General features: G+C 35.5%; 1 protein-coding gene across 1 annotated transcript; it reads left to right on the top strand.

Annotated features, from left to right (window-relative positions):
* The first annotated feature begins 8698 nt into the window (after window positions 1-8698).
* Window positions 8699-10918, top strand: LOC110757579 (aspartyl protease family protein At5g10770-like). The gene is made up of 2 exons (XM_021959241.2): window positions 8699-8914; window positions 9496-10918. The coding sequence occupies exons 1-2, from the start codon at window positions 8710-8712 to the stop codon at window positions 10758-10760; spliced, it is 1470 nt and encodes a 489-aa protein (XP_021814933.2). The 5' UTR covers window positions 8699-8709; the 3' UTR covers window positions 10761-10918.
* Window positions 10919-12459: the final 1541 nt, after the last annotated feature.

Genomic DNA, 12459 nt, shown 5'->3' on the forward strand with positions numbered 1-12459 from the left:
CATCCATCTAGCACGAGGCCTTTTAGGAGCTCACTGGCTTCGGAGTCATGGGAACTCCGAAGTTAAGCGAGTTGGGGCTAGAGCAATCCCAGGATGTGTGACCCACTGAGAAATTGCTCGTGAGTTCCCAGAAACAAAACCGTGATGGCAGAAAGGGGGGCCCAAAGCGGACAATATTGTGCTCTAATGGAGCCGATCCCGAGATGTGACAATTTGGTATCAGAGCCACTCTGCCGTGTGGTGCGAGTGTGCCGACGAGGACGTCGGGCCCTTGAGGGGGGTGGATTGTAAGATCCCACATCGATCAACGGAGAGGGGGTGATGTGCCTTATATGTACATACCCGCATCCATCTAGCACGAGGCCTTTTGGGAGCTTACTGGCTTCGGAGTTATGGGAACTCCGAAGTTAAGCGAGTTGGGGCTAGAGCAATCTCAGGATGGGTGACCCACTGGGAAGTTGCTCGTGAGTACCTAGAAACAAAACCGTGAGAGCAGAGAGGAGGGCCCAAAGCGAACAATATCGTGCTACGGCGGAGCCGATCTTGGGATGTGACATGTACGTTGGTCAGGGCACCCCTGTATCCAAGTTCGAATGACTCTTCTTACATTAGATTAATTTAGAATAATTTAGACTATATATATTACATTTAATCACGCAGTGTGCCCTACAAAATTTTTTGAGAACGTTTGAACACCAATTAACCTCTAAAAAATCATTTACATTTCTTAAAATGAAATATTGAAAGAAAAAAAATTGGAAAAACTTTCAAATTTAAAATAAAAATAAAAACCAAAACATTTATTTAAAAAAAAAACAAAAAAAGAATCGTAGTTCTGATAAAATATTAACTTTGTTCAGATGATTTTTCGTACAAACAGTAAAACCTCTACTGGCATGTGTCACAATCATACGCTATTACAAATATTACGGATGGCAACATCTCATATATAGATATAGTCTAACACAAATAACAGGGGAGAAAAGCAACAGCATACCCATGAAAACAATCAAGGCACCAAGGACCAAGCTTTAGCAAGAGGACAGCTCACGAGACCAACGACATGCCAAGCTGTTCTGGATATGGATGATGAGGCTGAGGAATATTCCTTTTGAATTATTTTTATACCATTCCATATCATTATGGGTTCAAATTGTAAACACATACAGAATAGGATATGTAAAACTTTGCCGTTTTGAATGCTCACAATAGAAACCTACAGCAGCTCCTTCAATTTCCAGAAAGCAGAGCATAGTCTGGTATAAAAAAAAACAAGCCAAGATACATAGAACAAATTAGAGAGGGAAACGGAGGTTTTAAAGAAAGAAATAGGGGATTTCGCAAAATTGTGTTACCTTCAACTTCTTCTTGGTTTTGGAGAGAGGAACGGGGGCTTTCAAGAAAGAAAAAATGGTGAAATATGAAAGGGCTGTTCTGAATAGTCTTTTTTTTTTTTGGTCTGGAAGCTGTTCTGAATAGTTAGGGAGAGAAAATGGTTGGTAAATGAGGGGAAAGGAGAGAATATGGAAATGCTCAATAGTTGTAGCAAATTAAAGTTTGTTGACCTATGTGGTAATTTGAGAAGGTTTATTTGCTACTTGAATAATTTTTCCCTCAACAGAATCTTCAATTCAATTAATGCAATATCATGAAAAATAATGAAAACATGTGAAAACTTTCTATGTATTTATTATTTGAAAAGAAAAAATGCAGGTTTTTAACATTTTTAAGGTAAGTTTTGTTTCTTCAAAGTAAAATTAAATGTTTTGAAGAGCCAAAGTCAACTTATCAATCCTAAATAGAGAGAAAGAAGATATAGCTTTGATGACGAGATTTGACAAGGCTATTGGAGAGATTTTTTATGATGTGACTCATCATCCTAAAATAGTTGAAGAGGCTATCTACTGTTCTCTTACTGTGTAAAATGGGTTAATGGTACTACGTACAACACTAATAAAATAATAAATGAGCTTTTAATCTCGTATATGTTTTTCAGTCCCATTCCCCTACTCCATGGGGGGACCAAGGAGTTTATTGGTCAACTGCTTTTGGATTAAATCAAGGGTGAGCAGCTATAATTTCAATTAATAATATTTAATGTTAGTTTTTTGGGTACATAATTTTAAATCCACCTGTATGTTTTCAACCGTAGTATGATGAAATATCTAAAAGTTAAGGTGCGTCAAAATTCGTATTTTTGTGTGTGTCCCCAATCCTAACCCACTCAAAAAGAGGAAATATATAAAGAAAGAGAAGATGAAGACAAGATAAGAGAGATAAGCATATTGAAGAGAGTATGAGAGAGAAAGAGATGAAGAAGATGAAAAGAGGATGAAAATAGAATTCTAGGGAGAAGAAGATGAAAATAGAATTCTTCACTGGAACGTGTGTGTTCTTCTTCCCTAACCATATAATTAAGCGTATATTATCTAAACCAGGGTTTATGGGTTGTATTAATGAGTCAGGTAATGAGAGTATTAAAAGCCCAGCCTGTTTAAAATAGTCAAGTAATTATAAATATAGATATTTATAAAAATACCCAATCCTAGACATGTATTTATAAAAATACCCAAGCACTATTTAAACATAGAAACATACCCAAAATGGGTTTTGGGTATGTGTGTAATGATGGGTTTTGGGTATGTTTATAAATGGATTTTGGGTGTGTGTAATGATGAGTTTTGGGTATGTTTATAAAGTGTTTTGGGTGTTGGGTATTTTTATAATTTCAGCCCCCATTTTGGGTATTTTAATGAAACTCCCTTATAAATAATGCAAGTTGACACGAAACAACAGACATTGACTATTTACTCATATCCATAGTCTAATAAGGTGTACCAAATGAACCATAAGTCTTATAAATACCTCCATGACACACTTAACTTTTCCAAGTTGGACAAATTAAACTCGAACAAACTCTATAGCCAACAAAGCTTAATTAGGAATAAGTGGTAGGTTATGGAAGTGATGGAGTATACAAGCAAAAAGTCCAGAGTGGATATCGTGTACAAGCACTTGGTGAAATTCTTTTCATTTTTTACTTTCGCTGGGTGAGGTGGGAAAAATCTAACCTAAAATGTCGTCCAATCCGACATACAGGTGAATAGAACTGTAATTAATGACAATTAAAATAAAATAAAGAATCAATGTCCAATCTATTTTAAGAACTTACTTTTACCAGTCGTAATTGGAATGAGCACTAGCCCCTAAATTAATGACAGAAAAGTAAATAAATGGTAATTAAAAAATTTCCCTGATGATAAAAGTGATCGTCCACTAAATTAATTTAATCTTTCTTTTAATCCCACTAAATTAAATTCACCAAAGATAGCATCAATCTTATCTGGTGCTTGATTAAATGTCTGGCTCAAGTCCTCGTCCAAAGTAAATGGAATGGAAAGATGTCACACAACTAACTACGTCATCTAATCCGACAGGTTCTATTTCTACTCTTACTATATTTGTATACCACATTATTATACCACTTTATATGACAGATGAAGTGGACATCCACATCAATAAAAAAGTGTTAATAAATCATAAAGGAAAATAAAATGTTAAATTAATTTTAATTAATATGGCTATCCACCTCATCTATCACATAAGATGAGATGAGAACGTTACATACAAATATGGAAAAAGTAACATTATTCAATTTCTAATCATTTCTATTCTAATTGTATCAAATGTGCCCAAATTAAATAAGACAATAAACAACAAAAGAGACAAGCAACTGTTGTCGGTATTATGGAGGCTGAATAATTTGTAGGCATTGTGTATATATTATGGATTGTGATTGGCTTGGAAAAAAGATTATAGAGCATTTTGAGAGATGGAAAGTGCAATTTGCTTGAGAATTGCAAGAATTTTCTGCAAAAAGATTTGGAGCTGCAACATCTCCCATGTTTATCGAGAATTAATGAATGGTGCTGCTGACCAACTTGCTTCCCTTGGATTTTCTTCTCCTTTAGCCCCGGATATTTTTCAAGTTGCTACGATGCCGTTGCTGTTTATTTTATTAGAGAGTTATTTACACTAACACCTTTTCTGAATTTTTTTTTCACAAAACACACCTAAGGTTTCAGAGATTACACGGATACCCTTTGAGGTTTTAACTTTTTGTCACAAAACCCCTTTACATTGATTTTTTTAGTCCAAATATTGATGATTTTATATATGTAAAAAAATTAAGTTATTTACACTATAACACCCCCTTAGTTTTCGGCTTTTTCACAAAATCACTTGAGGTTTCGGAAATTACACAAACACCTTTTTTAAAATAAAATAAAAATTAGTGATACACAAACACCTTTTTGTTGAGGGGTTCTGTGAAAACAGTTTAAACCCTCAAATGGTGTTCATGTAATTACCAAAACCTCATGGGGTTTTGTAAAAAATTCAAAAACTTGAGGGGGTATTAGTTTAAATAACTTTTAAAAAAATTCTTCAAATAACAAAGTTAGCCCTTGAGATTAGATTGCACATATATTTATTGAGATTAATTTTGTCATCTACAAAGTTAGCCTAAATGAACAATTAACTAAAATGGGTTCCTTTTAAACAAATTGAAACTTCAGGGGGTTGTTCGTGTAGGTTTTGAAACCTCAAGGGGTTTTGTGAAAACGCTAAAAACCTCAACGACTATTAGTGTAAATAATTGATAATCTACTTAAAGAAGGCTTTAAAGAAGTCACTTCGACGAAACATATAATTGGAATGACCACTAGTGCTTCTTTATGGTTACGGAATTTAAACTCCAAATCATAACCTGCTAGAATTCTCAAACCTATGGCCACTTTTCTTTTCTTTTTATTTTATTTTATTGTTGATACAAGCGATAATAAGGAATGGGGATATTATGATCTTAACCACCTGAGTTATAAGCTCTCCTTGCACATAAGATCTTTTTTTTTTTTACTTTTGATAAAGTGATATTCTAAACTGCTCCAGTATGCGAAGAGGAGAATCAAATTCTAATGCAAAAGAGCATGCATATTGTCTTGACCAACTTTTCTAATCTAAATAGTCTCATCATCCTAATCTAAATAGTCTCATCATCCGATATATGGGTGAATAGAATTGTAATGACAATTGAAATATGGGTTGATTGCAAGTGATTGACCTTGACCTGAAGAAAATAGTGGAATACTTTCTGCCGTAACTATAGTTTTCGAGTCCAGACATTGCGATTGATAATCCATTTAAAGAAGGCTTTAAAAAACTTACTTTCACGAAGCACACGTAATTGGAATGACCAGTACGCAGTGCTTCTTTATGGTTATATGGAAAATAAACTCAAAATCATAACCAACTAGAATTCTCAGACGTAAGGCCACTATTCTGTTTTTCTTTTTCTTTTTTTGTCTGTTAATACAAGCAATATTGAGAAGGGGGATTGAACTTGCAGGAGTCAATGTTCTTAACCACTTGAGATATAAGTCTCTTGCACCTGAGGCCACTTTTTAAGTTTAATAAAGCGATATTCTAAACTACTGCAGAGAAGAGGATCGAACTCGAGTGCAAGGAGCTGGCACATTATCTTAGCCAACTATCCTAAACCACGTCTACAGACATAAGGCTACATCGTTTTCTCCTTAAGTATATTAATATAGTGTCAATTTATTCTACACAAAATCACTTGAATTTGATATCATTTGACCACTCAATTAAATTATTGAAATTTTAGTACTTCATTAAAACACCGTGTTCATTGATTTTGTAGGACACAATTAGATATTTAAACGGTTTCCTAAAGAGTGTCCCTCAAATAAAATTATTTGAAGAATTCCTTAATAAAATGATATATATATCCCCGATATCTTGGACCATAGGAGTCCAAGAGATTGTGGTCACCCACCGTTGGATATTAATCAAATGGTTCAAAAAAGTTTCTTAAAAGGAGTGCAAGAGTGAGTGAACCGTTGAATTTATATCCAACGGTGAGTGACCACAAATCTCTTGGATCCCTGTAGTCCAAGAGATCAGGACTAATATATATATGAAATTTAGAAAAGTGGGGGCCAAGGCCATCCTTGGCCTTAAAGCGGCTCTGCCACAGAGCCCATCAGCAATGAGACAGAGTATTTGGGTCACTAGGTTTTGTCACCTAGATCTGTAGTACTGTTTTATCTCTCACTTTCGGACATATGAATCTAAAGTTCTTATTCAAACCAATCAATTTTTCAATTTCGTTTTTAAAAATCAAGCACAACAGCTCGGAAACAACCAAGTAAGCATAAAAAATAAAAGTAAAAAGCAAACCAAAATTCTTACTCAAAACTTCGTAAGCAAAGTTTCATAATTCAATTAACAAGAACGCCAATCTCTTTCTCTACGAAAGGACTCAGGCTTTTGTTTTTCAACGTATAATTTATTTTTATTTTTTTGGCCGAAGTTAAGAAGTGGATGAGGTAAACTCACACACACGGGTATCATGGTTACTTGAACTCACCATACCACTTGAGAGCACATCGAAAATCTGACCAACCCAACTAACGCCTATTTTGGTACCTTAATTATAATTTATGAAACATTCATAAATTGTTGTCTGGTGGGGGAGGGGTTGGGGTTGGCGGCTTAGGGATTCCAATGCCTCTGTTGGTGACCAACTGCTGGTTCTCTCTCTCTCTCACCAACGGCCCACCCCGACCCAAGCTCCCTTCTTTTTTTAATATTTTTTTCTTTTACATTTTTTTATTTTAGGTTTCTCTGGTATTCTCCCTTGTAAAATGATAAACTTGCCCCTGCGATTGAAGGAAAATTGAATGGAGTTGTGAAAACTGAACAGTAAGTCTTAAATTGCCTATTCTTATCTAGTTTAAGTCTTAATTGGGTGAAAAAAAAATATAATGAAGGGAATAAAGTCGGATTAACGTGATAATTCAGGGGTAAAACGGCATTTTACCTTTTAGAGAGAAAGGTTGGGAGGATGAATAAGGTTAATTGCAAATTTAAATTTAAATACGGATAAGTAAATTGATAAGCACAATAATATAGAGATAAGGAAAGAGAGATTCAAACTCAGACATTTATACTGGTTCAGTCCATCTGACCTACATCCAGTCCTCAAGCACACCACTTGAGAGTTTGATCCACTATGTTGGAAAAACTCCTTGCAGGTGGAGTTGAAACTTTTACACTACTAGAGCACACTACTCCTTCACAGCTAGAGCACACCACTCTTTCACAGGTAGAGCACACCACTCTAACACACTAGGTGGAAGACACCCTTCTCACCTCACAGGGTCAAACCAACCCCTTTCACAAGTTTGAAATAACTCTCGGAACAAAAAATCTCTCCTATTTGAAAGGGATATACAATTGAATCTTACACAAAGATAACTCTCCTTTCTGAGTAGGTAATACAGAAGAAATTCGAACACTAGAACTCCTGTATGAATTTGAACAAGATTGGCTCAAGAGAAAAAGATATTCATAGTATGATGAATGCTTGTAGGCTTGGATGAATATGTTGAATTTTTCTTTTTTACAACAAATCTGAATACATATTTATAAATATAGAAATATAGCGTTTGAAAAATATAGATGTTAGGAAAAATAGAGCCGTTAAGGAAGTACTCCTTTTACTTTTATTTATTTTTATATTACTCTATTTACTTAAGTTTACAATGTAAATAAGGAAGTACCCCCATTTGGATTCAAATAAAAATACTAGAAAATCAAATTCCGAACAAATCAAAATATAAAAAATCGGTTTTAGGTCAACATACGATTTAGACTAAAAATGATGACTTATTAAGTCAATATATACTTCATATAAAAATCTCAAAAAATCAAGTTTTCTTATTTGATGTGTAAGGAATAAAAGCCGCCAAAAATTATCTTGAGAAAATGATTATTCTAAAACACCATTTTTCATACGGGTGCATTTTTGCTCACCACTTTAACCATAGGTGTACCCTCACCACCATCCTCAATGTTTGACACGTGTCCATAGGTATAATCATGATTCCATAAATACAAAGCAAAAGTTAACTATGGTTATGTCTATGGACATGTGTCAAGCATTGAGGATGGTGGTGAGAGTACACCTATGATTAAAGTGGTGAGCAAAAATGCTCCCTTTTTCATACTTAGCCAATATTTTATAGAACAATTTTTCATGTAGGATATGGATGCATGAAGGGACCTAAAGTCAATCTAGGTAAAGAGCCTTAGATGTCCAATTCACAAAGAGTTTTACAAGAATAACCTAACTCTTCTGTATTGAAGAAATATTTGCTTGAGTGTCGGCTTCTTGCTCAGTGTTCCAAATGTCTTCCAATGTGTACAGTATTTTTGATCCATTGGAAATACTTGCTCCTTACAACTTATCACACTTGAAATACATTAGATAAAACGAACAATTTGTTATCATCAAAATATGCACAACAATATTGAAAACCGTAAGGCTAACATATTCAACTAAAAATTAATTTGATAATGGATGGAGATGCTCATGATAATACAAAATTATCAAAAATATCAGTTGCGTACAATGCTCACCATACACCCACAGTTGTTATTGTTGCTAGTCATGTTACATGATTAGTGGGAATATGCTATGTTAACTATTGGTCAAGGTACATAATGGGTGAAACGTAAGAACTAATAATTACCCACTCTGTCCAATTCTCTTATAAAAGCTAAAGAGTATGCTTAATTATTCCAGGAGCAACATAGCTAATTTTGAGGGAAAGCTTATCAGTCATGAAAACTCTTAATATTTCCACCTTCTGCTTCCTCAAGTATTTCATTCGTTGCTTTCTTCTTCTATGCCTGAATCTATTCCCTTCGGAAACTGGCATTTCCTTGGCAGAAAGAGACATGAAAACTGACCTTGCTGTTCAACATATTCATAGAGTTGAAGTCAAGTCTCTGCTACCAGAAACCACCTGCAACCCCTCCACCAAAGGTTATTCACATAACTATGAAAGGCCCTTACCTCTATGTGCATGTAGTCGTTAGAAGTAATGGAAAAGTAGATTGTCATCTTTCCATAACGAAAAGGCAATCTTTCCAGATGATGAAAAAATTTAAAATTTTGATTGTTCTTTTTCCGTTGATTTTTACTAGCATATACTCGATGGACTGACTTTTTAATTTATTGCGACATGGGTTTTATTTAAAGATAACAACTAACTAGCAATTGGTGGCAGAGGCGGATTAGACCAGTTCGTCACAATAGTGAGCTTGTCCCCATGCACTCAAGTTTGAATCTCCCCTTCCGGTAGATTAGATAAATAGAGTAATTTAGATTATTGCTTATATATATATATATATATATATATATGTATGTATATATTAAACTACAATTGATAAAAGCTTGAGAAAAAAAGTCAATATGTGCTAATTTTAATCTAAATCATAAACTGTTATAAGCTTGAAAGAAAAAAAAAATTAATTTCCTTGAGGACCTCATGAGTAATGTTATATATGTGAAATTAATTACGAATATTCGATCATTTGAATTCAGAATCACCTATTTCAATCCAGGTGAGGAGAATAAAGCATCAGCATTAAAAGTGGTACACAAACATGGCCCTTGCTCCGAACTCAACCAAATACACAAAGAAAATACTCCCAATCATACTCAAATCCTCGACCGAGACCAAGCCCGGGTCAAATCAATCCACTCTCGGCTTGGTTCAAAGAAAATGAACAGCGACGATGCCACCACAATGCCAGTCAATTCCGGTGACATAGTGAGTTCTGGGGACTACATTGTGACTGTGGGCCTAGGCACACCTCAGCAGAAACTTTCGCTCATATTTGACACAGGAAGCGACCTCTCCTGGACTCAATGTCGGCCATGCATTGGATCCTGCTACAAACAAATGGAGTCCCTCTTTGACCCTTCCATCTCCACTTCATATGTCAATATTTCCTGTAAATCCAATGTCTGCTCTCAGCTCACTCGAGTCACACAGAAAATACCTCGTTGCTCAACTGACAACTCTACGTGTATGTACGACATGCAATATGGAGACAAATCATTCTCTGTTGGATTTTTCGGCAAAGAAAGCCTCACCTTAACTTCAACTGAGGTGTTCGATGAGTTCCTCTTTGGATGCGGCCAAACCAACCAAGGCAACTTTGGGAGCTCCGCCGGGTTTCTTGGACTTGGGCGCCACAACATCTCCTTCGTCCAACAAACAGCCAACAAGTATGGCCGCATTTTCTCTTATTGTCTACCCTCCACTTCAAGCTCCACCGGTTACCTTGGTTTCGGCAAAGACCGCAGAGCTTCTAAGCACGTAAAGTTCACGCCCCTCACCACTGTCTCTCAAAACCCATCTTTTTATGGCCTCAACCTGGTCGGTATCAGTGTTGGTGGACGTAAATTGTGGATTTCACCTTCGGTTTTCTTATCTTCTGGGACCATCATTGACACGGGGACGGTCATAACCCGCTTGCCTGTGGCGGCTTACAGCGCTTTGCGGGATGTGTTTCGTCAAGCGATGACAAAATATCCGTTAACTCAGGCGCTTTCGGTACTGGATACATGCTATGATCTTAGTAGTTATGTGACAGTGAAGTATCCACACATAGCATTTTACTTTCAGGGAGGGCTGAAGTTGAAGTTGGATGCTACGGGTATATTTTACTCATCCAGTGCTTCCCAGGTTTGCTTGGCCTTCGCTGGAAATGATGCTAATAATAAATTTGCAGTACTTGGGAATGTTCAGCAGAAGACGTTCGAGGTTGTGTATGACGTTGCTGGGGGGAGGGTTGGATTTGCCAGTGGTGGTTGCCTTTGAGAACGCATGCATGCAACAAGCTCGCTGCCCGAACTATGTGCAACTCTAATGGCAATATAGAACAGCAATATGCTAGACTAGTGAACAATGATTTCACTCATAAATAAGGAAGTTATTGTAAAGAGACATTCTCACATGTTTCTACAAATAACTCAATTAGAATCGTTATGATATTAATAGCTCATTATGTTTACATTAAATCAATGTGAATACAACATATCGAATGGGTCTTTAAAAGAGAATTCTAGCTACATGGATGAGCCCAAAGGCTTCTCATCAATGAAAAGGAACCCACAGGTAAACGACATGGATTATATTTCTTAGATCTAAGGTATATTATTAATACTTAAATACACTATTATAATATAAGTGAATTTATAACATCACGTGGCTGTGTGATAGTCCATTGAAAAACTTCTCATTTGGCACCACTTCCTGAGGTAGTAGATATTCATTTCTCCATCTATACTATTAAATAAGAGAACCCACATTTTATTTTATTTATCTGGTCTTTCAACCCTGTTTTGAAACTGAAGATTACTGGGGCAGTGCAAAAGGGATTCGAATTCTTGGATTTTCATTACCCTATGGCATTTTCTAAATTCATGTTGTGAATAGGTTTCTAGAGATGATTTGCAGCTTCGTCTGGACTTCAGGAAATTGCTGCCACTTCTCCTGCTAGCCATCATATGATTCATGTTGGAGCAGTAAGTTTTGTTCCAATATTTTGATCACCATTTTATTTTTGGTTAATTTATATTTCATAAGGTTGCTTGCTGCAGAAGGTGGTGGTGGTGATGGTTCACAAAGTTCAGATCAAGAACTTGCTTTGTCCAGAGCTGTCGATGCTATGGCCCTTAGCACCCTTAGCATGGAAAAGGATTTAGAGTCTTCCCAATCTAAGAAAGAAAGCATCGTGCAAAATAGGAAAATGAATGCCGGGTGAAACAAAACATTGAAGCAACAGATGAGCATTTGGAAAGTCCGCTGAAGAAATACAAACCACTAGAGAGTAGTGGAAAAAAGTGCTTTAGTACGCGCAAAAACGGAAATTTTAATGCCTCCATGTATGAGAAACTATTTAAAGTTTATTGTCATGATCATGCATACCCCACATATATTACTGTTTACCCATTTAAGGTTCAATAATCCTTTTATATTTGTATTTTTTTAAATAGAAAATTATTGAAAAGGATAGAATGATATATATATATATATATATGCTCTGAAGGCGACAAAAATAACCTAACCCTTAAAAGAGAAGTTAACATAAAGCGGTTTGTTACGAAGAAAAAAATACATAAAAGAGTTTGTAGCTCAAGTGATTAAGAACATTTATTGATGCATTAGTTTCCTTTACCCCCTCCCTCGGTACTGCTTATAACAAATTTCTTAATAATAACAACATAGAGAAAGTAAAATACACAGAATCATCAAGTAAACTTGTAGCTTAGACATGTCAATGGGTCATATTTTGATCTTAATCCAGTGTAATTAATAGGAAATGGATTGGACTTATCAATCCAATAATCCGAATCCGATAATCCAATTATAAATGGATCCAGATATGGATTATGTTAATGTATGAATTTTGATTAATTCTTTTGGCTTCCCTTGACAATTTTGTAATAGGACTTTTATATGTATTTATCAAGCTCAAGGATAGATTAAGATTAGCATCTCTAAGTGTTCTTAAATC

The sequence above is a fragment of the Prunus avium genome, chromosome 4 (genome assembly GCF_965620075.1).
Source record: "Prunus avium chromosome 4, drPruAviu1.hap1.1, whole genome shotgun sequence".
Taxonomy (NCBI): domain Eukaryota; kingdom Viridiplantae; phylum Streptophyta; class Magnoliopsida; order Rosales; family Rosaceae; genus Prunus; species Prunus avium.

Bases quoted from the DNA above. Each gene is read 5' to 3' on its own strand.
- LOC110757579 (XM_021959241.2), top strand. From the start codon at position 8,710: ATGAAAACTCTTAATATTTCCACCTTCTGCTTCCTCAAGTATTTCATT. The intron at 8,915-9,495 runs GTTATTCACATA...ATTTCAATCCAG, and splicing joins CTGCAACCCCTCCACCAAAG to GTGAGGAGAATAAAGCATCA.